Below are 26,406 nucleotides of genomic sequence, written 5' to 3'. Positions count from 1 at the left end.
AAAAGACCAATGTGATCCTTCTCACAAATGTTATGCGAACTGACATGCTATAAGCCAATGTTATAAGTAGCTGCCATGCAGTTAGAGGTGGCAGGAAAGTATTCTAAGCTCAAGCTTGAAAGATAACTTCGGGGGCCAGGTTATACAAGTTAACACTGGAGTGGGATGCAGGGGACGATGGGAGCTATAGTTCTTCAACAACTTCCAGTTATTCTTTCAATGCCCTTGGTGATAAAAAGAGGAAGAAGGGAAGGGGGAAACCCCTTGCTCTCGTTATCACACCACTAATCTTTGCTGCTGTTCCCACACCACAGTCAACTTAAAGGAAGGGAAGGATATGGTGGCGAGTTTTCTGGGTCCATGGAAAATTCCCAGCAAAATCAAAGAGAGTTTTGGAGAACTCACCCATGTCTACATGGAGCAGGTGGGGAAACATTTAAAGCAGCCTTCCCCAATGGGGTTCCCTCCAGATCGTATGAAAGAGAATTCCCAGAATTCCTAAGCATTGGCCATGCTGGATAGGGCTAATGGAAGTTGAAGTCCAAAACATCTGGAGGGCAACATGTGGGGGAAGGCTGACATAAAAAGTCTCAAAAGCACCTGAAAAAACATGCTAAACATCATTGTCCTGATCAAGTCCATGCACATTCATATGCAATGATTCTTTTCCGGGCAGACGTTTCCATTGATTTCAAAGAAATAGTGCCAATAATAAATGGTATATATAAAATTTAAAAAATTATTAGCTGCCTCTTTGTCCTACTTTGGTATACAATATTGGGGGGGGGGGAGAGGAACAATTGAAAAACTATAGCATCATTTAACCCCCCCTCCCAACTAAATTTAAAAACTGATAATCAAAACAGCAGCAGCACAGGTGAAAGCTAACTCCGTGTAGTCATTCATTGGCGTTCGTACAACCAGATCAGATTGCTGGATTGTGGCAATGCCAGATCAAAATGAGTTTTGCTGGGGATACACACAGTGAGCAGCGAGGCTGAAATGCTCTGTTTTCGGAAAGCTTGGCCCTTTGGGGTCAGCCTTTGGTTTACTTAATCTTCTCATGATGGGAATTATATTTCCCTTGTGTGACATCCGCTGCCAGAAATGGATGCGTCAAATTTTTTAGCGCCAAGGAATTAATGTACCAATCTGCATAATCAAATCCCCAAGATAAACATGAACATTTCTTTTTCAATATTATCAGGCTCCAGGATATTGCAGCTACTTCGCTTTTTCTCTGTTTGTATATATTTCCCCCCAAAATTCATGACACTGTAATTTTTAATAATAGTTTTATCGTAAAGCCTTTTGAACATAGTTATGGAAACCTTCCCCAGCATAAAATTGACTAAATCTGGAATAATAGTTTTCCCTTTTGATCTGTATGTGGAACACAAAGGAGTGGAGGGGAAAGACCATGAGAGAAGAGTATTTATGTATCTATGAAACCCAAGGACTCTAATCGTTTGTGTCATCGTTTTTAGAAATAACAATGGAAATTATGTCCTCAACTTCTTTATTGAAGAACAACTAAATGATCACAAACTTTGCTTTGAAGATGAAAAATGAGAACTGTACTTTTCAAAACATTATTTTTGTTTAGATATGAGCTTTTTTTTTTAAATACCTCTGAAAACAGGCAAAGATTTGCCACATCTGTTTCCAGGAAATATACTAAACCTCAAAGACTATACAAAAGCAGCCATAATATTAATAAAACCCAGTAGAGTTAAAACAACAGCATTAAATCTATCTATTAAACATTTTGGAACACATGTGCCAGTAATAAAGAATTTGCCCGACACTGATAAGCCATCAAAGTTGGAGCCAGGTGAGTTTCTATGAGGGGGGTATTCCAGATGTCGGATATGACACACAGTCAGCGCAGTAAGGTTCAAATACATTGCCACTTCAAGTTATCTCACCGCTTAATATCAGAATGATGCCAGATGAAGGACAAGAAGGACTGCCCCAAATCTGGCCCACCTGGGGTCCTAATAGGGCCCTCTGAGGTTCCCCACATTTATTTATTTATTTATTTATTATTTATCATACTTATACCCCGCTCCTCAGCCAAAAAAGGCTCTCAGAGCGGCTTACACTTAGGAAAAAAGACATGGCTACAGCCCCTTCCCCTAGCTCTAACTCCTTCTTCCTGATTCCCAGTCATGTGGTGGTTCCCTCAGAGCAGGGGAAACTAAGCAGTATGAGTTGTTTCCCCTGCCCCCATGTGTGCCAGTTGAACGACTGGCATTTTCCTAATTAGTCGTACCACATGGCAGGTTGCTATGGCGTCCAAACCCAGCACATGGCTGGGGTGGCTTCTTACGCACCCCACAACCTCTACCACAAGACACTGGTTGCAGAACGGAGAAGAAGCCACCCCCATCATGCCACGTTTCAGTTTTGGATAGCACAGCAACCTGCGACATGACAGGAGAAATTAGGGAAATCACAGCCATGCAACGAGCACGTGTGGGGGAAACCCAGATTGCGTTGTTTGTCCTGTTGAGTGTCACCTGCAGCCAGTCAATATATACTGGTATTTTTGCCCCTGCCCCTCTTACCTTTGGCTCCACCCACCACTGGAATGCATGAGCTTCTCCAAAATGGAATTTAGCCCTTGGGTTGAGACTCAACACCCCTGGCCTAGAGGGACATGGGATCAAATGCATCCCCACATAAGTCTTTCTCTGGAAAAGGTAAAATTGCCACATCTTTCTGTCAAACATGTAGGATTGTATTGAATGGTGACTTCTGTAAATTCTGTAAATTTATTTACATTAATTCTGTTAATCTAAAAATCTAGGCTCTCTTTTTAATCGAACCACATTACAGAGTTACATGGTTAAAATTTTCCTACAACATGGCAAATACTTCTTGTTGCTCTTTTTAGTTATTACTCCAAAGGGACATTTTTTTGTAAGTAATTTCACAATCTATAATTCTCTCTCTCTCTCTCTCTCTCTCTCTCTCTCTCTCTCTCTTTGTGTGTGTGTGTGTGTGTGTGAATTTTCTCTGTCTCTCATACTGAGTCAACTTAAATGACTCCAGAATTTATACATTTTCAATTTCAAATCTAGCAGAATTTAGCTAACTGACATTCTTCTGTTAAAATGTGCCTATCATTTTTGCTTGTTGACATTGTTGTAAACAGTTATGTAATTTCAATGATTATGAACTGTAATAAAATTTAACTACAAGTTTTTTTTCATGAATAAGTCTACCTGAAACAGTAAGCCAGACGCTGGTTTCATTCTTTGTTGGAATAGCACATTTAACATTCGGTTCTGTTGTTCCAGGTCAAAGACTCTTGTTTTTAACTTCAAGCATTCCTCCCTCAGATCCTAGAACAGGAAAGGGAAATGGCATCAACATACAATAAATATAAAGAGAAAGACATATACACAGTACAATGCAATTGAGAGAAATCTAGCTTTTAAACTTGAAAGATTTGGAAAAAAACAGTATCAGCACAAATATCTCTAAGAATTTTCTAAAACGATAGTATTGCAAATATAAGATATATTTCTTTATTACCTTATCAGTACAATCTTATACATGTCTTCTCAGACCTGAGCCCCACTGGGCATTATCCTATTCATCACTAGTGTGAATGAAAATTACATTGCACTTGTGTAAGGTAGCCTCAAGTGCAACACCAATGGTTTGCTGGCATGATGGGTTTTCCAGCGAAACCCACTGCACCAACCAATGCTGTTGGTATTATTCTAGAAGTAGCTTACACTAGTGCCTAAGAAAAGTTTTAATGAGTTTCATCACGCCAGCATATATAAGAATAACAGAAGGCATAAAAAGAAATGAACTTTTATAACGCTGCCTTATTATTTCCCCACATAAGAGGCATAACCAACAGCACTCTAGAAGCACTCTTATGTAGTACTGCGTGCTGGAGAAAAATGAGCCAAGCAACTCCATATTTCATCACAATCACAAGCAAGAAGTGGGAAAAGTAAACAACCAATGCCAGGTGGAAATAGATAAAAACTACGCACAACAGGGATAGCTATATTTAACACGAGTATATTACACACATCATTTCAACCCCTTCATTATAAATCAACTAGCACTGACAGCATATACATCCCCCTCTACTGATGTGTCCCTTTATAACTTCTGCAGTCAGTTATGTTGGTTCTGCTGATATTCCAGTGAAATCATAGCCCACAAAATTATATGTAATGCACCATCTGTGTGCGCAGATACTGAAATATTGATAAGAACACTAATATTGGATGTGTAAACAAAATATTAGAATCTGTTTTCCTAGCTGTTTTTCCTCCTCTCTGATCGTTTTTGTGGGTACAATAGACAGCAGTTATTTTCATGCATGTGTTGATATGGGGTCACTAGTCTGCTGCTGCTGTATTAATGTGGTTGTTCTAAGTCAGGATTAGTGAAGATATGTATTGTGGAAGCCACTCTACTGTCCAGACAGTTGTTTAGGAATTGTAACAGTTCTACCATAGCAAGTCAGGCTTTTTAATGAATCTGGTATCCCTCCTGCAGAAAATTTCAGCTTTGTGGGTAGGGGGATTTTGTTGGAAGCATACTGAGTTACCCCTCTCCACGCACTGTGGTCCCAACAAATATTGAACCTGCCAGCCTATTTATAATTGTAAAAAGAGACACAAAACTGCACTAAAAGGAAAGTTTCAGAAACAGAGGAGGGAAGGGAGAGGATATGAACCCACAGCTCATTAGTAATCCTTCAAATTGTCTGAAGTGAGTCAGAGTTCATTGTTTCTTTCCCTTATCAGAAAACTATGTGCCAAACATTTTACCAGATCACAATTAAAATTAAGGAAGGCCTCTTAAAGCCAGACATAGTTCATTCAAGGGCCATATCTAGCTTACAGGTTATGTTGTCCAAGTTCCACATGCACCCAGAATCCATGTCGGTAGAGGAGGGAGGCATTGCCCATTTCCAGTGCTTCATCCAAGGGGTCCCTGAAGCCACCATCACCTGGGAGCGCAACCACATGGCCCTGCTAACGGACGACTACCGGTGAGTGGGGGGTGGCCAGGGGGCGGTGGCGGGAGAAAACTGGGGAACTGGTTATGGATAGGCTTAACATCTCTCCTATGGGGGAAGTTTACAACATCTGGGACTGTTTGGCTTGGGAAAAAAGGAAGCTAAGGGGAGACATGATAGAGGTGTACAAAATTAGGCATGGTGTGGCGAATGTGGATAGGGAGGCATTTTTCTCCATCTCCCATAAGACTAGAACCCAAAGGGCTCATCCCATGAAGCTGATGGGTGGGAGATTCTGGACAAATAAAAGGAAGTCCTTCTTCACACTAACTACCCTGCCACACCACATAGTTTAATTATGGAATTCACTACCAGAAGATGTAGTGATGGCCATCAATTTGGATGGCTTTAAAGGGGGATTGGACAAATTCATGGAGAAGGCTGTCATGGGCTACTAGCCCTGATGGTTAGATGCTACCTGTGGATTCCTGCATTGAGCGGGGGGGGGGGGTTGGACTCGATGACCTTATAGGCCCCTTCCAACTCTACTATTCAATGATTCTATGATTAGAATAGACAACACTGTGTAAATGTCTGTTCTCTCATATATACAAGTGTGGAAACCTCATGGATAAAGACACACGTCCATTGTTCATGCATGACATTATACACAAGTGTACACTTCCCTCCACCATGTAAGAAAAATGTTACAATGCTAAAATACTGGCACTCACTAAAACTGATCAACTGATTCATCACATCTTTTGTTAACTTCTTTGAACACACACACACACACACACACACACACACACACACACACACCCTGCTGGGCAGCCAACATGAATTATGGTACTCTTGTCTATGCTTCCTTAGTGCATGAGGTAAACTAGAGGCTTCTGTGTATCATAAAGGATGCAGTTTAATGAGTATACATTACAACCGTAATTTTTGAAACTGTAATTCACCTTTTGCCATACATAAGTAGCTGACAAACAATTGTACAAACTATAAACTATTTATAAGCATGTGGATGCCAGTGTAGAAGAAGAAGACTAGCGGGTAAGGAGGAAGACTCTAAATATAAGCATAAGAACACTCAATTGCGGCTTTCTAAAATAAAAGAGAACTCACTCATAATGTGGACTTCCTGGAAAGTGGAACAGTTTGGAAGATGTAACAATACTAAGCAGACTTACTTTTAAAAACAATTAAATTAGGATGAAACCTTAAAAGTTCTTGTGAATTGTACCGAGATTGTACAAAATTATTGTACCTGGAAACCATGTAATCTAACTAGGAGGACTCAGCAGAATTTTCCATCTTGGAAACCATAGCAACATTTAAATAAAATAAACTTCTAATACATCAATTCCCATTAAATGTGACATTAAAAAACTATTTGTTCCTCTTGAAAATAAGATCAACTGCACTGCCTACCTTACTATCTATTTTTCGAAGCATGCATAGAAGGAAAGCAGGAAAAGGGGTTTTATAGCTTCCTACATATTTGTTTGTTGACAGCATTAACAATATATTGAAGCACGTAAACCTTCTGAAGCAGCAGGGTCAGGATGGGAAATGGTGGTCTGAAATAACCCAAGTGTTTTTGTCTATTCTTGTGCTGCTGTGCCAAAGCTAGACAAGGAAAGATAACACAATGAGACACTTTTGTTATGAGATAGCTGGAAAAATTGTGGTTTAGCTTTAATACAAAGGTAACGCTGGATGAACTACTAAGAAGTCATTTTGCCCAAGCGCATTACGAGGGTTGTGCTTTATTTAAAGTATCCCTAGGGCTAACCAAGTTATATATTCTCTGCCTTCTAAAGTGACAAGGAGGCAATGATATCTTTTATTTGAAGTGTAGCAAAATCCTAAATCCTTTAATTCTGCAAACAGAAGTCTTGTTAATAACTGAATCATCTCAGACCTCTTATGGGGAACCATTATATATGTTCTATTTAACCAAGCAGAAGCACCAACGCCAATCCTTATGAGGTTCTAAAAAAAACCCAAGTAATTGAAACGCTCCCTGCCCCAATTAAGACTGAAAGCCACAGACACAATGGGAGTAACTGCTCCATGAGAACAAGTAATTCAAACCAAGCACAGAGCAAGCAATGCCTCCTGTGCACCATTCCTTTAAAAAACTACATTTTGACATTCCCTGCCCTTCTATTTGAAGTCAAAGATGAAACTATAAGTTGCTAGATACCCCAATTACTGAACAAAGTGCTTCAACACTAGTGTTATTGACAAAAAGATTTAAAAACCCATCATACTGTAATATATTTGCATAATATGAGGGCTAAACTAAACATTCCTCTGAGCGCACATTGTAGAGCTATGTGTGCTATTTTTATTTACTCTCATGCAAGCGCATGGCGCTGATTCATATTGGGACTGTGGAGCTTCGACAGAGGAGGGTTTAAGCTTTTTCCCCACCCATTTTTTATAATGGTTCCTGACCCACGTTTGGTTGGATTGAGGGGAGATTAAGTATATCTTCGCATGCAGTCCATACCACCCCTGAATTCATCCTAATAAATTCAACTGGATGATACGTTTCCAAACGATGGCCTTAGCTAGACCAGCGGTTATCCTGGGCTGATACCCGGGATCACCCTTGTGCGTCCAGATGACACACAGGGGATCCCGGGCTCAGAGAGGGATCATCCGTCCCAGGCCCTGGGATAAAGCCCTACACTTTGGGCCGTTTTTGCAAGCACGTGGCCCATTTCCACGGCTTTTCCCTGCTCCATGCAATTACTCACGCAGACCCGGGAGCCACTCACGGGACGCAGCACTCCTCAGGAGTACTGAGCCCATTGGGGCTAGGGCAGGGGGAGCGGGGAAATCTTTTTTAAAAACAACAACAACCTACCTTTAGTTGCTCCAGCACTCGCGCGCAACCAGCCCTTTAAAAAATAATAAAAAATGGTGGGTGCGACGCCTCTCTTCTCAAGGTCGTCACGCCTTACATGTAAACAAGGGCAAGAACTCGCATTATTCACAATGCGAGGTCTCCCCTCCTCTCCCCCGGATTTTCAGGTAGGTCTAGCAAAGGCCAAAGTATCATATCACCATTTCAACCGACCAAACTGATTCTCCAAACCATCTACAACCTTCTAGGTTCAGGCATTACGCTTCTGAGTACCAGTTGGATGTGAGCAACCATACGACAAAGGCTGTTGCCTACATGCCATGTTTGTGAGCTTCCCAGGGTCACCTGGTTGGCTGCTATGGGAAACAGGATGCAAGATTAGATGGTCCTTTGGTGTGATTCAGCAGGACTCTACTTATATTATGTTTCTGTGTGAGAAGAATCTGCTGAACTATAATTTTTTAAAAAAACAACTTTCAAAATCTCCGTAGCATGAAATATAATGGCAATAGGGTTCAAGCTGTAAAAGCTCTCAAATTATCCCAGTTACAATCTGAATGGTATTAAGTTAGAGGCATGTCTGCCTTAAAACATACCGGCAAACATGAAATATTTTCTGGGCATGTTTATGATTATTTGCTGGACTGATATCCCCCCTTCCGTTTTTAGATACCCCTTAAGTAAAACTGTAACTGGTGGAAATGAAGGAAACCAAAAAGAAAATAAAAAATGTTGTGCTCTGAGGCAGAACTCCCAATTTAATATATTTCACTTTATATTTCTACCCAAAAGCTGGGCTCACTGGAGGAACTCCGTTTGTCTTATAAGGAGTGATCTCCTCCAAAGTGCCCATTTCAAACTATAAATTTGATCTCAAGGATTCAGTGACATTGATAAATCACTCAAGGTTTTGCTCTACCAGTTGATGTTGCCATGATCTCTCGGCGGACCCACAGCCATTTCATATACTTCGGGATTGTGCAGTACTTCATTCCTTACATTATTATATGATGTCCTTAATTTAAACAAAAAATTGCTCCTTGTGGGGCAATTCCAAATTCACAGTGTAATATACATGGTTGGTGTTACTGTGGAATATTACTCTTTCTGGAACCTTTGAGAGCTCTTCAGATTCCCTCTCTATCTCATGATGCCCCTGAGGTGTGTTATCTCTTGGTGACATTACTTGTTCTGTCTTACTGCAGTGTGGTGGAAGACTTATCTGTTTACCAGTTATTACTTGGATTTGTATAGCAGCCATTTGTGATTGACCCGAAGAGTCTAATTTCCTATTTACTGTACAGTATTGTCTTCCTGTCCTTTCTTATAAATGATCTCCGTCCAAATGGCATTAGGAGGGCTGTAACAGTTAACATTCATTAACATTTAGAGTGCTTCCTTGTGTTTCCCCTTCAGGATATAAAATTAGCCAGTGTTACTCAGCACTAGGCTAGCGTCTGTTAAATTTCATCAATACTAAGCAAATCACATTATTAAATACATTTTAATCTATATTCTTAGTCCGTTCATAAGGAGTCCTTAGTACCTGTGGATTTTATGTCTTCTGATATTGACAAAAGAGGTTGTCATAGAAAAAAAAATCTGTCCTGAAGGAGTTACAAATAACTCAAGAAAATTATCTTTCCCCTCACCAATGTCTGCTTTTTGTTTATTTATTTTGAGAAATGAATCATGGTGTTTTCTAAACAAGGCGACTATATATTGACCCAACGCACCAGAAAATGTACCACCACATACAGATTTCTAGAGTGCAAAATGTTGGTCGGGTTTATATAGGCAATTATAATTGTGGCCTCTTTTGCTACATGACAACAGAAATTGAATACATTTCTGATGTATTCCTAGGCTTGGCCAGTTTATTTTAATGGATGAGGGCTAACAAGCTAAAACTTAATCCTGATGAGATGGAACTACTGTAGGTTGGGAAATATACTAATCTGGATGGAGGTTTAGATCTGCCGCTAGATAGGGCCACTCTGCCCTGAAGGGTCTGGTATGCAGTCTGGGAGTGTCCTGGACTCAACACTGACTACAGAAGTGACAGTAATGAAGGTTATATTACTGTAATATGCTCTATTCTGATTGTTTCACATACACTGGCTGCCTGTTAGTTTCCAGCCCCAATTCAAGGTGTTGATTTGGGTTTTTAAAGCCCTAAATGGCTAGGGACCATGTTATTCTACACTTGTGTAATCCTGTCTAAGCATTAAGATCAATGTCAGAGGACCTACTCTCTGGCCCACCAGCAAGAACCATTAGGCTGGCGGATGCTAGAGATAGCTTTTTTTCAATGGTGGCCTCACACCTTTGGAATTCCCTTCCCCAAGGAGATATGTATGGCTCATCACTGCTAGCTTAACAACAACAACAACAACAAAAACATTGCAGACACATTTATTCTAGTCTGCATTTGATGATTAAAAATCATTAGCTGCTGCTGCATGTGTGTGTGCATTTAATTGTAATTAAACGTATGCACACACACATGTTTTTGTAATATTGTAAGCCATCTTGTGAAGGCAGTGTGCCCTGAAAGGCATGAAAGATCTTAAATAAATAAATAAATAAAATAATTCTCAACTGAGAATTTAGAAAAAGATGCTTAAGTGAAAACTCCAGCAATAGAAACCAGCTTTTCTAGCTATATTATACAATAATCAGTAGCAGTTTCCAGTTATAGATTGCTTGAACTTCCAGTCTGAATTGTTTGGAACTTTTCATGGGATTAAAAGGCATTTGAACAGTTCAGCACACATTGACCTTTACAGTTATGGACATGCAATGACTCTGCAAGCTATAACAGTAATTGTATATATTTGTCTGCCTTTGAAAATGTTGAAACATTATCCAGGTTTGGCTCTGTCAGGTGACAAAATGCAATGCATCCCTCTACCCCCGGATACCGTGGCATGTTTCATATAGTGCATACTATGGAGACAAAAAAAGGCAGGATGTGGGTAGCTTGTTTGCAGTCACCATCCCACCTTACATTGGACACATGTAGGTCAGTGGCGAAGCACATACTGTGCATGCAGAAGGTCTCAGATTCTATCTCTGGCATTTCCAGGCACGACAATGGGGCAGCTGGTGATGTGGCAGCCCTCATCCTGAGACCTGGCTCGTCAGAGTGTAGTAGGCTAGATGAACTGGTGGACTGATTTTTTTAAAAAAGCGTTTTTTCCTATGTTCCTGATGAGTCCAAAAGTTGTGGGTAAAAGCTTTTGGTCCAAAGAACCATGAGCACAACAGAAGGCTGTGCAGCTATTACTGTACTCACTGGTCTCACAGAGTAATTGGAGCTGCAGGGTAGAATTCTCACACAGCTTTGATCAGCTTTTAGGCGGCAGGCAGAGGAACATTGAGAAAGGTCTCTGGGTGCCTCTGTCCTCTTAGTCCCATGTTGCCTACCAGCTAAACAATGTTAACTCAGAGGGTCCTCAAGAGCACTGATCTGTGCGCACACAGACTCTTCAGACGGTGCATCCCTCCCCCCTTCCACCGCCACATAATAGGAGTGAACCTGGCTATAGCAGTCACGGTACTAGGGCAGCTATCTCTAACAGGGCAACACCCTGCAGACAAAATGTCAAGTAGTAGCTGCAGCCACAGTGAGTTGATTTACCACTGATCAAGAACTGCAGCTGATCAAGTTCTGCAGAAAAATAATTCTGAAGCATGGGCACCATTCCAAAAGTTAAACACAACACAACACACAGGGGGGGAAAATGCAAAGCCCTCAAAGCTAACAGCAAAATAGAAAAGAAAAAGGAGAAGCCTAATGATAGCAAAGGGGCACATAGCTGATACTTTCTCATCATCCTGGTGTGAGGCTAAGGATGAACAAAATAACTAGCAAATTGTACAGACCATTTCCCCTGTCAATATGGCAACTAGCAGTGCATTGCGAGACAGATGCAAGAAATGAAGAGACGACACACAGAACTTTGGGTTTAAACAGGGCCACATTTTATTAAAGATCTGCAAAGGGGGTAAATCCTATCGGGCATCCAGCATGGCCTATTTATAGAACTTTCTGAATACGGGCGAGCATTCTTGGCCAGTGGGTTGGCGCTGCCTCATTCGCCCTCCCACTGGCCATTCTCCTTGTGAGGTAAGGAGACCTTCCCTTGTCACCCCCAAACCCAGGCCACTGGGCTCAAGGTGGAGTGAGAAAGGTTGGCCTCAGAGGTAATCCTTATCTCCCAGCCCGACCACAAGGCTCAACACTGGGAGCCCTCAGGAAATTACCTGTCACCGCAACAGTGCCTGTTAAATGCTCACCATTAAGATTCCCTCTGGATGCCCAATCCTAACTGCCCAAAATCAAATGTGACCAAATTAGCTATCCAAGTCAAATCAACCTAATTATGCTCCCAGACTGTCTTACAGTGTGGAGTAGGCGAAAAAACTCATGGCCAAATTAGGACATGAGTAAAAAATTCCTACTCGGCCCCCTAATGGCAACCAGCAAGCTCACACTGTCTACAGGGAGGGAAGGAGGGAGCCGCGCGAGCAAAGAGCTTATGGGAGGGGTAAGTGCCTATTTAATATGCACTCCTTAACCCCTCCTATTCCAGTAGCGCCACCCGAAGTTGCCCAATAAAAATTGGGCACGTGTCTCTCCTCTTGCCCCGCCCTCAATTACCTCCCCACGCCCAGGCTTTGCCGGGCGTGGCAGAATGGTCATTGTGGGTAGTTATGCAAATCATGGTCATGTACACAGAGCACAAGGGGAGAAGCCACGATGGCTTCTTTTACCGCCATGATCGTCTGAACCCAATCTGGGTCAACTAATGGCTAGACTTTGACCAAGGAAGATCTAGGTTCAAATCCCCACTGGGTGACTTTAAGCCACCCATTCTCTTTCAGCCCAAACTAATTCAAGGTTAAAATGGGATTATGCCTCCAGCTCCTTGTAGAAAGAGCAAGATAGAATTGAGATTTTTTAAAAAAGCAAAGGAAGAATGATTTATATATTAATAAATGCATGAACTTGCAATAAAGCACGCTAAAATTAACAATGTCACTAAGGGGTAAACCACACATGATATGAAATGTGTTTTTGCATCTACCATGCAGGCTTTTGTATACTGCAAATTGTAGCAGTTGGGTGGGGAAGGGAGTGACAGTAAATGGGATGAGAGAAGGCAAGGAGGGGCAGTTTACACCCATCCCGCTGTGGTCTGGAGGAAAATCCCTCATCAGAAAATGGTATTTGCTTTGGAAAGAAATCACCCACAGGTATCAATTTTTTAAACCTTTGTTCTGAGACGACTAGCAACCATGTATTTGGATACCAGTTCTACAGACAGCTTATGGGAAATCATACTAACCTTAAAGGTGTGGCATTTGCAACTCTGGAAGTTGCCCTGGTCCTTAGCCATACTAAACAGGATATGGGTGCACATGGGTCAGAACAAGGAAATTAAAAAATTGAACTGTTTTAGATGTTAGGGAGCTGTACAGGCTAGACAGCTCTGACAATCCTTTTTCTCCTGCACCATTAATGAGCCACTCAAATGACTTGGACAACTCTCTTTTGGGATCACTAAGCATCAGAGAGTGACATAACTTTGGCAAGAATTTATCTGACTGCAACACAGACATCATGGGTACAGGCACTGGGAAGCCAGTGTTATTGATTGATTGATTGACTGATTGATTGCATTTATATCCCAACTTTTTTTTCTCCAAGGAACCCAAGATGGCATCTATAATCCTCCTCCTCTCCATTTTATCCCCACAACAACAACCCTGTGAGGTAGGTTGGGCTACAAGTCTGTGACTGGCCCAAAGTCACCCAGTGAGCTTTTATAGCTGAGTAGGGACTAGAACCCGGATCTCCTGGCTCCAACTCTTGATAATCTTGCTCCATCTACAACTCGGATAGTTCGCCCTTTTCAACCCCAACCGTGGCTCACCTCTTTCCTTCGCTACCTTCGCTCTTGTTCCCGGGCAGCCGAACGCCTGTGGCGTAAGACCAAGGACTGGGCGGACTTTGTCCATTACAAATTTGTTCTCACCTCTTTCTCTTCTGCCATTTCACTGGCCAAACAGCAGCACTACTCAACGTTGATCCAGTCAAATGCTAGGCACCCTCAGTGGCTCTTCGCGTCCTTCAATTCTCTTCTGAAGCCTAATCCACCATCTCTCCCCGCCTCTCTGGCTGCCAATGACTTTGCCTCTTTCTTCAATGCTAAAATCCAAACTATTCGCTCCGATCTGGCCAGCTCTGCTCCGCTTCCAGCTCCTGTCCCTCACCTGTCAGTTCCTCCTGCAACTCTCTCGGCGTTCCCTTCGGTCTCAGCTGATGAACTGTCTAAAATACTGCGCTCGTCGAAGCCTTCCACTTGTTCCCGTGATCCGATTCCCTCTCGCGTCTTTATTAATCTTATCCCCGCTATCCTCCCGTCCTTGCTTCATATCATTAATTCTTCTCTGTCCTCTGGTTCATTTCCTTCTGCTTTTAAACATGCTACAGTCTCTCCCATTCTCAAAAAACCCACTCTTGATCGACTATCTCTGTCTAACTACCGACCTGTCTCTCTGTTGCCCTTTGTCTCAAAGATCCTGGAACGTGTGGTCTACTCTCGTTGTCTTGACTTTCGCTCTAGTAACTCTGCTCTGGATCCCTTTCAATCTGGATTCCGCCCTTTGCATTCCACTGAAACAGCCCTTACCAAGATCACCAATGATCTTCTCACTGCCAAGTCTAAAGGCCATTATTCCGTTCTTATTCTCCTTGATCTAACTGCAGCCTTTGACACGGTTGATCACGATCTTCTCTTAGATTCCCTCCATGACCTTGGACTCTGTGGCTCTGTCTATAACTGGTTCGCCTCCTATCTAAAGGGTCGCTCTTTCAGCGTGTCGGCTAACGGCATCCCGTCCTCCTCTTTTCCCCTTTCAGTAGGGGTTCCGCAAGGCTCGGTGCTTGGCCCGTTGTTGTTTTCTTTATACATGCTGCCCTTGGGTAAGCTTATTCAATCTCATGGCCTCCAATATCACCTGTATGCCGACGATACACAATTATATCTCTCATCTCCGGAACTTTCTCCTGATGTTCACGATCGCATCTCGGCATGTCTTTCAGATATCTCAGCCTGGCTGCTTCATCGTCGTTTGAAACTTAATATGGCAAAAACTGAACTGCTTGTTTTTCCTCCTAAACCTTCTCCTCACCTCTCATTCTCTCTTACTGTCAACGATGTCACGCTTACTCCGGTCAAGGAAGCTCGTAGTCTTGGCTTTATATTTGATTCCTCGCTCTCCTTTACTCCTCATATCGAGGCAGTAGCTAAATCCTGTCGCTTCTTCCTGTATAATATTGCCAGGATTCGACCATTTTTGTCTGTCTCTTCTGCCAAGACTCTCATTCACGCACTGGTTATCTCTCGGTTGGACTACTGCAACCTTCTTCTCTCTGGCCTTCCTTCGTCGCACATCAGCCTGCTGGTCTCTGTCCACCACTCTGCCGCTAAGATCATCTTCTTGGCCCGCCGCTCTGACCATGTCACTCCACTTCTGAAATCTCTTCATTGGCTTCCAATTCACTTCAGAATCCAATATAAACTTCTCCTGCTGACCTTCAAAGCTCTTCACGGTCTAGCTCCTGCCTATCTCTCCTCTCTCATCTCACACTATTGCCCCGCTCGTGCTCTCCGCTCCTCTGATGCCATGCTTCTCGCCTGCCCCAGGACCTCCACTTCCCTTATTCGGCTTCGTCCTTTTTCTTCTGCTGCCCCTTACGCCTGGAACGCTCTTCCAGAACACTTGAGAACTACAAACTCAATCACAGCTTTTAAAACTCAGCTAAAAACTTTTCTTTTCCCTATAGCTTTTAAATATTGAGTTTGTTCTAACTCCATACTCTTAGCTTCACCCTACCCGGTGCCTGGTTACACTTCCCTGTGCCTGTTTGCATTCTCCTTCCCTCTTTATTGTTTACTACAACTTTATTAGATTGTAAGCCTATGCGGCAGGGTCTTGCTATTTACTGTGTTATCTGTACAGCACCATGTACATTGATGGTGCTATATAAATAAATAAATAAATAAATAAATAAATAATAATAATAATAATAATAATAATAATAATAATATACCACACTGGGTGTCATGATCAGGCCTTTTCCCCTTACTGTGGGGGAAAGAGTTTTAGGCTATCAATCGGAATCAGATTCTGAACCAAAAGAAACAGGACTAGAAATGTACCAGCCAACACAGGAAAGTGGTGGGGGAGATTCTCCAAGACTCTTCAGGAGCCAGGGATGAACCTTCACTGGACTTTATCAGAGAAAACACTAACAACTCAGAGTCTGTGGGAACTCAGCTTTCCTCAGAGGAAGAAGGGACTTCAGAGTTGATTGATCCCAGAGTCTGTCACAGACTCAAACAGGAGGAGCTAAAGGAAGGCGAGAAGCAATCAGTTTGGCTAGTTTCTTGCCAAAGGCTTCTTCAGAAGAACCTCCCTGAAATAAAACAGTTCAGGAAAAATACCTTCCCTTTTGTTGAAAGGACAATTGTCTTGCTTAGCCAGCCACGTTTTAGCCTAGAGGAAAGTTCCTAGTCTTTACACTCTCTTCAGGTGCGAAGAGATGTTTATTTGTTGAATAAAGTTTTGTGAATTGCTTGGCAGGCCTCTTTATTGTCTCGCACCACAGCGGGAGGCCTTGGCTCTCAAAAATATGATAACTTCTTAATTTTTTAAAAATGTTTGCTATAATTATCAGCCGTGCATGGTATGTTTTTATATAGAGAAATAGACTCAAAATGTTGTAAATATATATAAATAAGATAAACAATACTTACCTTCTGAGTAAGAAGCGCTTGTACAACCTGGTTGGCTACCTGTAAAAGAAATAAAGTACATTTGAGCAATGCACCATATTGATTTTGTTTGTGCATGTTGTGGATAATCTCTTTTAAGCACCTTGGGAAGAATTTACCTCTCTTATCATCCTTAGAACTTCAGATCTTACTATATTATAACATCTCCTGATTTTGTCCCAAAGCTTGTAGTTTTAATGACCTTCAATGTAACACATATATTGTTTAAAAAAGAATCTCACATAATACAAGGAATTGAAATAATTTTAGTCCAGAGATCAAATCTTTTGGTACTGTAAATCACAAGGACCGAAAATCAGTATCAGGCAAGTGATTTTGAAGAAGATGTTGTCAATTTCATTCAAGCAGAAGACATGGCCCTGAATGTTTTCATGAGGCTTAATTGTTTCTTGATTCAATATTGACAAAACAGAACGTCTATCATGACAGCTAGATACCATAAAGTGCCACAGAAAATTAAAATACCTTCAGTCAACAAAATGTGGTTGGAAGGCACTGACACTACACTTTGTAATTGACTTAAATCAGATGACAAAGCATTTATCAGTAGAACTGTATATACAACTAGGTTTAAAAAAAAACATCTGGCACCTTTTAAAATATTTATATTTGCATCACACATTTTAATTACATTATATATTATTTGTTTATAAATGACATATTAACACGATAAAGCCTTATTTTCTGAAATGTACAAAGCTTTTATTTAGAAATGAAGTTGATCTTTCTTGTCAACGATTTCATTTTTTTAAACAAAGTACTCTACTCATATGAACAATAATATGAGCAAAACATCAATCTAATTCACTTTGGTAAATAATTATATTCTTTTATCAGCCAAGAGTTTTTTTTTTTTTTTTTTTTTTTAATAATTTTTATTCATTTTCAACACTATATAAACATAAATGAACATTTCCAAAATATAATTGAAACAAACACAATAAGAAAAAGAAATACATCAAATATCTGCTTCATACATATTGAATAATTGTTGAGTACAAATATCAGAAACTATTACATATGCCTTATCACACTACAACATTTTCATTCTTAACATAAAAGTTCACCCCCCACCTCGGGATCATTCTTGAGTCCAAAATCTAATCGTTTCTTCTGATGGTGGTTTCCCATTTCCCTTAGTAAACACGAACACTAGGAACTGTTTCCAAATTCCTTCGAACTCATTTATTTTAGTTACGCCTTTTCTCCACTTAATATTACATGTCAGTTTATCATTAATGGCTATATCCCATACTACTTTATACCACTCCTCAATAGAATATTCCCCTTGGATCTTCCAGTTCCTAGCTATCATCAATCGTGCTGCAACCAACAAACTCGATATCAGCTCTATAGTTCCTTTTCCACACTTTATATCTTCAAATAGTGACAGCAATGCTATTTTTGGTGTTTGTTCTATTTTCATTCCCACTATTTCTTCAATTTCTGAGAACACCATCTTCCATAATCTTTGTACATATTTGCATTGCCACCACATATGTAAATACGTTCCTTTTTCCCCACATCCTCTCCAACAATTTGCTGAATGTTGATCACTTATCTTGTTCAATCTAACCGGGGTTAGGTACCACCTCCATAAAATTTTAAAATAATTCTCCTTTATTCTTACTGATAAACTTCTCAACACTCTTTGTTTCCATAGTCCCTCCCAGCTCTGTCGCCCTATTTGTATCTTCAAATCTGATTCCCAAATCACTTTCTCTGTATTCTCTCTAAACTCCTTCTCTAACAATATTTTATATATTTCACTCATTAATCCTTTTGAAACTATACTACCTCCTTTTCCTTTCTCCTTACTTACTACTAATTCTTCAAACCTCGTCATCTTTCTGCACATTCTATTATCTTTAATCCACTTTTTATTCCATTGTTCTAATTGACCATATTCTAGCCAAGATAGCTTCTTCTCCTTTAACAAATTTTCCATATCTTCTCTTGTTTTAATATCTCTTACCCAATCCTTTAATTTTATTTTATTTTTCTCTTTTAATATTTTACATAATCTACCCTTTAGATCCTCTGGGAAATTCTTTAACATTATTATCGGTGCTAAGGGAGAGTTGCTCGGAAGCAGCTTCCCTTTAAATTTGCTCCAAATTTCCCATTGAGTCCTCAGGAGTGGATTATCTATACTTCCAACCCATTTTCTTCCTCCATCTTTAAAAAAAACATTCTCCAGATTCATCTCTACCTTACTTATGATTTTTTCTTCCATCCAGTATAAATCTCCCACTCCCATAATTGCTTCTACAACATGTCTTAATCTATTTGCTACGTAGTATAATTTTATGTTTGGGAGACCCATTCCCCCCTTTTTTTGGCTTAGGTACCAATTATTTTTATTCACTCTTGCTCTCTTTTCTCCATTACAATATTTATTAATAATATTTTGCCAACTTTTTATCTCGGTTTCTGATATTTTTATAGGTAGCATCCTAAATACGAAATTAATTTTAGCTAGTATCTTCATTTTTATCAAAGCTATTCTCCCAAACCAAGATAAATTTAATCTTTTATATTTCTCCAATTTCTCTAATACCTCCTTCTTTAACCTCGTTAAATTTTCCCTTTCTAAATTCTCTAGATTTTTTGTAATTTTAATTCCCAAGTATTTAATCTCATTCTTAACTTTCAATTCCATCCCCTTAAATTCCCAATCCTTTTCTTCCTTCTTAGTATAGTTAAACAACATCATCTCTGATTTAGACCAATTTATTTTTAACCCTGTAATTTCCTCAAATTCCCTCAACTGATATTTAATTCTTTCTAATTTTCTTAATGGATTCTTAATGGTCAATAAAGTATCATCCGCAAACATGTTTAGCTTTATCTCCCTTACCTCTCCAATTCCTTCTAATTCTTTATCCTCCCTTAGTGCCTTCGCCAAAACTTCCATAACCATTACAAAAAGGACCGGCGAGAGCGGACATCCTTGTCTTGTTCCTCTGGCTAGTCGTATCTTTTCAGTAAGTCCGTCATTTACCACCACTACCGCCGTATTTTGGGAATATAACTGTTCTATTACATTTTTAAATTTATTTCCAAATCCCAATTTATCTATAATACTCTTTAGTGCCTGCCAGCTCACACAATCAAAAGCTTTAAAAATATCTAATGCCATAATACCTGCCTTAATATTTGCTTTTTTTATTACATTTATTACATTTAAAACTCTACCCACTAAATTATGCATATGTCTTCCTACCACAAACCCACATTGATCTGCTCCTATATATTCTGCCAAAAATTTATTTAATCGTTTGGCCATAATAGATGTAAAAATTTTAGCATCCTGATTTATTAAAGAAATAGGTCTATAAGAATCAGGATTAGTCAAATCTTTATCTGGTTTTGGGATCAGAATTATCACTGAATGTTCCCATGATTCAGGTATCTTCTCTCCTGATAATATCCTATTATAAAGTTCCATTAATTTTGGAACTAAACAATCTTTGAAGACCTTATAATATTCTGGACCCAAACCATCTGCTCCTGGTGATTTACCCACTTTTAACTTATCAATAACTTCTTCAACTTCTCTTTGAGTTATTACTGACTCCATTAAGTCCTTATATTCTGATTTTATTTCCTTCTTTATAAACCTTCCAATATACTCCTCCACCTTTTCTTGTTGAATTTCTTTACCCTTGTACAATTCCTGATAAAATTCCTGAAAAATTTTTATTTTAGCTTTCATTGCATGACAATAATTCCCTCGACTATCTTTCAACGTTTCTATCCCATTCCTCCCTTTTTCTTTTTGTGTGAGCTTGGCAAGCAACCTCGAGTTCTTATCACTGTTTTCAAAATATTCCCTTTTCATATACATTAAATTCTTTTGAATCTCTTCTATATTTAAGTTTTCTAATTGTTTCTTCTTAGCTTGTATTTCCACTAATTTATATTTATCTTTACTTCGCCAATATCTTTCCTCCAAGTTTTTAATTTCTATCTCTAACTTTTCCTGTTCTGCACGTTGTTGTCTTTTTAAACTACATGTTTCTCTAATACAGATTCCTCTTGCTACAGCCTTCATGGTGTCCCAAATGACTGACCCAGCTGTTCCTCCTTTTTCATTAATTTCCCATGCCTCCGACAGTTCCTTCCGAATTTTATCTACTATTTTATTGTATTTCAATATCTTTGTGTTCAACTTCCATCTATATGCCTCTTTATAATCTTTCTTAACTGTAAATTCTAAACTTAACAAGGCATGATCGGTTACTTTTATTACCCCCATTTCCATTTTACAAATCCTCGTTGCAAAGTCTTTTGAAACAAATATATAATCTATCCTGGAGTATGTATGATGAACTGGGGAAAAGTATGAAAATCCAGGCCTATTCCCGTAAAGTAAGCGCCACGAATCTAAATAATCATTTTCTTTTACTAATTTATTCAATATAGTCATATTGTTCCTCTTTTCAGCATTAGTGGGATTTGACCTGTCCCTTTTATTATCCATAACCATATTAAAATCCCCAGCTAATAATGCATACCCCTCCTTAAATTCTTCTATTTCTTTAAACAGCTTTATAAAAAATTCTCTATGCCTCTCATTTGGGGCATAAACATTAATCAAAGTATAAACCTTTCCCTCAATTTTACCTTTTAACATAAGATATCTACCCTTATCATCCTTTTTTACCTCTTCTAATATAAACCCACTTTTTTTTGAAATCAAAGTGGCCACTCCATTTTTTTTTGATGTCCCTAATGATTTTTCATAATAGGCTAACCACTTTAATTTTATCATATTCGAATTCTCGGAGCCTTGGTGTGTCTCTTGGATCATTATAATATCTGATCCCTCTTTATTTAGCATTTGTTCTATTCTCCTCCTTTTCACGACTGCCCCTAAACCTTTAACATTGAGTGTTGATACCTTTATCTTTTTATCCATAATCACCCTTTTGAAATCTCTTCCGATCCCTTGTGCTCAGCAATTCAAACTTGCTTACATAAAAACACAAACTCCATACATAAAACCCACACCCTCCTACCCCGATCCCTCCTCCCCTACCTTCCCCCCCTCCCCACCCCCCCACTCTAATCCCCCCCCCCATATCCCCGTGAGTCTAATACTCCAGCCATCTACTTTAAAGGGGGAGGGGGGAGGCAGTGCTGTGCCTGGCCGGCAGGTCTCTATATTAGCATTTTTATTTGCAATTATCTCCAACATAATTAACAATTCTCTTACTCTCCAGATGTCCCAGCCTCATTCCCTCCCCCACCCACTCCAGCCCCATCTGCTTCCCCATCCAGACCCAGCCTCTTCAGCAAATCTTTTCCTTGATCCAATGAGGTCACTCTGTATTCCCTCCTCCCATATGTAAATCTTAAGAAAACCGGGTAACCCCATGCATAAGGAATTTTATTCTTCATTAATGTTTCCGTTATTGGTTTAAGACTACGTCTCCAATTTAATGTGCGTTGAGAAAGATCATTGTAAATTTGCACTGGTTTGCCTTTACACTGTATCTGAACCTTAGATCTCAATTCTTTCATAATTTGCTCTTTTTTGTAATAGTTGCCAAATTTCACCAATATGTCTCTAGTCCCTTTGTAGTTTTTCCCCCCCACACGGTGGACTCGGTCCAGATCCGATCCATCTATTGGAATGTCAGGCGTCAGCTCCTTGAACCAGTTCACGATAATTTCTCTAAGATCTTCTCCTTGCGTCTCCTTCAGCTGCTTTATTCGAAGCGAAGATCTACGAGATTGATCTTCCAAGGCGATCAAACGCAATTCCCATTCTTTAAATTGTATATTAGTTGATTTTTCGAAAGCCTCTTGTTTCTTCTGGTCCAGATCCACTTTAGCCTCTATCTTTTTGATCTTATCCGAATTTTCCATCGTTTTATCCATAATAGTACGCATTTGTTTTCTGAATTCACTCATTTGCTGATCCATTTTTTTAAAAATAATCATGTTATTTTCTGCTATAATAGCCTTGATTTCCATTAAAGAGGGAGGGTTACTACCACTTTCTTTCCCCCCTTCTGCCATGTTTCCTTCTTTATTTGGTATTGTATCCAAAGAGACTGGGTCTATATCTTCCTCTTCCTGTTCAACTCCAGGGGCTGTACTTCCCAGGAAGGAGAGGTAAGCCAAATTATGATTTGAAGGTTTCTTTTTTTGTTTATTAAGCTTTTCCCAACTTTTAATCTTTTTTTTAACGTTGGGCATGGGTCCCTTCTGGGTAGGGCATAAATCTTAGAGTCCAACTCTCTTCCTTAGTAACTTATGCTGGCTTCTCTATTATATAGCACTCACAGCTCCTTCTTCACGAGGAGGGGGGAAAAATCCAGTTCACAACAGCATTCACTAGAGGGGATCAGATTTAATCACTCAAAGTCTCTCACATCCCACATCTCCCTCACCGAATGCCAAATGCAGCTTTTTTCACCCCTTCACCCCCCTTCTCGCCACGCCAATAAATCCAGTCAACCACTTTAACCTTAGAAAGCCAGCATTCCAATCGTTCCCATGTGAGATAAAGATGAGAGGTTATATCACAGATCAATGTCCAGCAAACATAAATTCCTTCTTTTTAAACTGCGTCAGTCAGCGTTTACTTTCACTTTTCATAGAGTTGCCGTTTAGACAGACATTGCATTAATCATAGTTCATCTCACCTCCCTTCTCCATATCTCTCCACTTTCCCGGCTCCTGTTGGTTTTATAATCATTTTCTGTCAGTTGCTCAAAGATTCATGCCCATTAAAAGAGAGATAATTGCCTTTTCCGGCAAGCGCCGTTCAGAGCCTCAGAAGAAACCCGCCATCGCTCAGGCTGCCAAGCTCCGCCCCCCATCAGCCAAGAGTTTTATTTGATTCATATTCTCCTAAACTGCCCAAATATTGTCCCCCCTCCTCCAAGACAGGTCTCTAACCTATGGCATCCAAGAAAGCTATGACCACATAAAATAGCTTTGTACATGATTTAACAGAAGACACAGACTAAAACTGAAGCAGTAATAACCCACAAGAATAAATGTGTTATATCACTGAAATCCACATGTGTTGCCCTATAGGCTTTTAGAATTGACACCCAACAGTGACATCTACTTTTAGTTTTAATGTTGTTTGGCCTACCTGAAAATTGAACAAACCCTCTAATACATTATTGCTTTACTTACTGATATGAAGAACTTTTAAAAACCCATAATACTAAAGCCCTAAAGGGTTCTGTAGCATGTGGATCCAAGTCACTTGCAACATTTCTGCCTACACAATCCCTGTAAGAGCTACATAAAATGGAATAAACAGAAGGAGGAATGATCTCTTTCAAGACTGAAATTAAGACAATCTAACGATGGATGCTTTTTTCTTTCTTTTTTTACTATTGAACCGTTTAGTGCCTAACCAAACTAAAGCTATGAACCATTGCTACACCGACACTGTAGGATGGGACAATCCAACAGATGCAACAGTACAGTGTCACATATATCCACCAACATCAGTAATTAGGATAGAAAGGTTAAGCAGTACCTTTCTAAAATCAAATCAATCTTTTTTTTTATGCCACTGCAGGTTTCTGACACCCATATTTGAAATGTTCATTCTTAAGCCTGGATTTCTGCTCTATGAAGCTATGTATTCAGGTTCAAAAGTTTAAATGATTTTATTCAGCATTAATGGTAGGGAACCAAAAGTAGAATTCACTATGATCTACCTACATTCAGCCAAGTTTTCATTCTTTTTTTCATAATCTTATCACTGAACCAGAAATAACCCAAGTTAAAAAAATGATAATGTTTAACCACAATATTTAGAAAGCTAGTCATTTGCCTTACAAATTACCTTTGTGGGCCAAGAAGATAGCTATCATTTGGGTATAGAAAAAATCTAATAGGATAAATGGAAACAACAGATCTAAATTAGTTGGTCAATCTTTTGGAATCTGCTTGTTCTCACTCCTTTGCTCCATTCAAGGGTTTCTAGCTGAATCTGAGACTTGTTCACTGCCGTTTCATCTCCCCATCCCCTTAACTAAGGCATTGCTCAGGGCTTTGCCGGACTGACCACCCCCTTAATATAAACTCCAAACCACAAGACAGCTACAGAATTTTAAACATATGAAGCCTTCACTTTGGCTTGATATAAAAGGTTGAAACAAAACAAGTTCCATACTTCTACTTGGATTAGCAGCTGCTGCTTGTTGGTCCATGATGGAGCCAATAGCATTACACACAGTGCTCTTTAGCTCTAGCATTTGGGGGCAGAAAGGGTCCCTGACTGTTTCAGAGGAGAAAAAAATAAAGAAGGAATGACTTGGGCAATGAGTTGAAGGTCCAAACAGCACTTGAATTTATGCTGGGAACAGCAAGTGTTTAAGGGCACGGAGTACCACACCTAGTCCAAAAGTATCTAAGGGCACAATCCTATGCATATTTAGACAGAAAAACAGTCCTACAATTCTCAGCATGTCCCAACCAGCCGTGTTGCCTTGGAAAGGCTGGGAGTTGAGGGACTTTTTCCTGTCTAAGCATGCATAGGATTGCACCCTAAGTTACCATTTCTACTAACATCGTTCTAGATGCAGTCCTACACTATAGTGTAATTTGGAAAAATCTATCTAAGGGATGGGGACACACACACACACACACACACACACACAATACCAGATTGTGTTCAGCTTTCTTTTCAGCTGAATTCATAGTTGGATTTCCCACAACAGCCCAGTTCAGTTAAAGTTGGAGAATGCCTCAAGAGGCTGGATAAGATGAGCAGCAAAAACATTTTCATCATCAGTTCATATAAATCCATCATAAATTGTAAAGTCTATACGAGGTAGTTAAAAAGCTGACAACAACTCAAATACTGTTTTGCTCACTTCCAAACACCTCAGTCTTCCTGAATACAGCAAGCGCTCCAAGCCTAATTATGATGCCTACATGAAAACAAAGTTTTCAGTCCAAATAAGGTGGAACTCCAGGGAAGAATATCTTACTCCTAGCAGTTGGCCAGCAGATGTGTTTTTATCCTGAAGAAATAAACTGTTAATACCTTAATTTCAAATCTAGGATTGTTGCACTTGAGAAAGCTGGAACAGTATTACCACCATCACCTTAATTAAAAGAGACCAACTATAACAAAGTTGGAGGATTCCCGACCTAAATCATAAGAGTACCAGAATGGATTGAAGGTAAAATAATCCAGGATATATTAAGATGGTCATGTTGTGGGGGCTAAGAATGGAAAAATGCTTTTATTCTCTGATTGTATGAATTGATAATGATGTCTTTTAGTTGCTTCTGCATACAAACTGAACATTGGAGGCATCTTATATTTTGTATGGCTAATTGCAAAAGTTGGTATGGTAATTTAGTGTAACATATCACATTGCCTTCAAAGAGTGCAGCTGAGCCTGACAGAACTCTTTGCTGGCATAACAACATGAATAAATATTATACCACCTCTTGACAATAAACTGACAGTCAAATTCTAGAATAAGAAACTGGGATTAAGCATTTAAACCTTAGGCCCCTGAGGTAGAAAAAGGTAATCCCGTTTCTTGCATTAGGTAGAGACAAGGAGATAGGTTTAGATTGTTATTTGAATTTTAAACAAATGAAGCTCATTGCTATGTAATATATGGCTAGACTGTTTCAGTGTTATTTACTTTCGT

The 26,406-nt window shown here is 39.7% G+C and overlaps 1 protein-coding gene across 3 annotated transcripts in view; it reads right to left on the bottom strand.

The window, feature by feature from the left end:
* Positions 1-26,406, bottom strand: part of NCKAP5 (NCK associated protein 5) — a 640,533-nt gene that overhangs the window by 141,349 nt on the left and 472,778 nt on the right. For all 3 annotated transcript variants that reach the window (XM_063116607.1, XM_063116609.1, XM_063116608.1), the window contains 2 exons: positions 16,715-16,753; positions 3,231-3,350 (listed from right to left, as the gene is read on the bottom strand). In XM_063116607.1, the coding sequence (XP_062972677.1) occupies positions 3,231-3,350; positions 16,715-16,753 (159 nt within the window). The remainder of the gene's footprint in view (positions 1-3,230; positions 3,351-16,714; positions 16,754-26,406) is intronic.

The sequence above is a fragment of the Elgaria multicarinata genome, chromosome 2, assembly GCF_023053635.1.
Source record: "Elgaria multicarinata webbii isolate HBS135686 ecotype San Diego chromosome 2, rElgMul1.1.pri, whole genome shotgun sequence".
Taxonomy (NCBI): Eukaryota; Metazoa; Chordata; class Lepidosauria; order Squamata; family Anguidae; genus Elgaria; species Elgaria multicarinata.
This window is presented reverse-complemented; position numbering and strand designations above follow the sequence as displayed.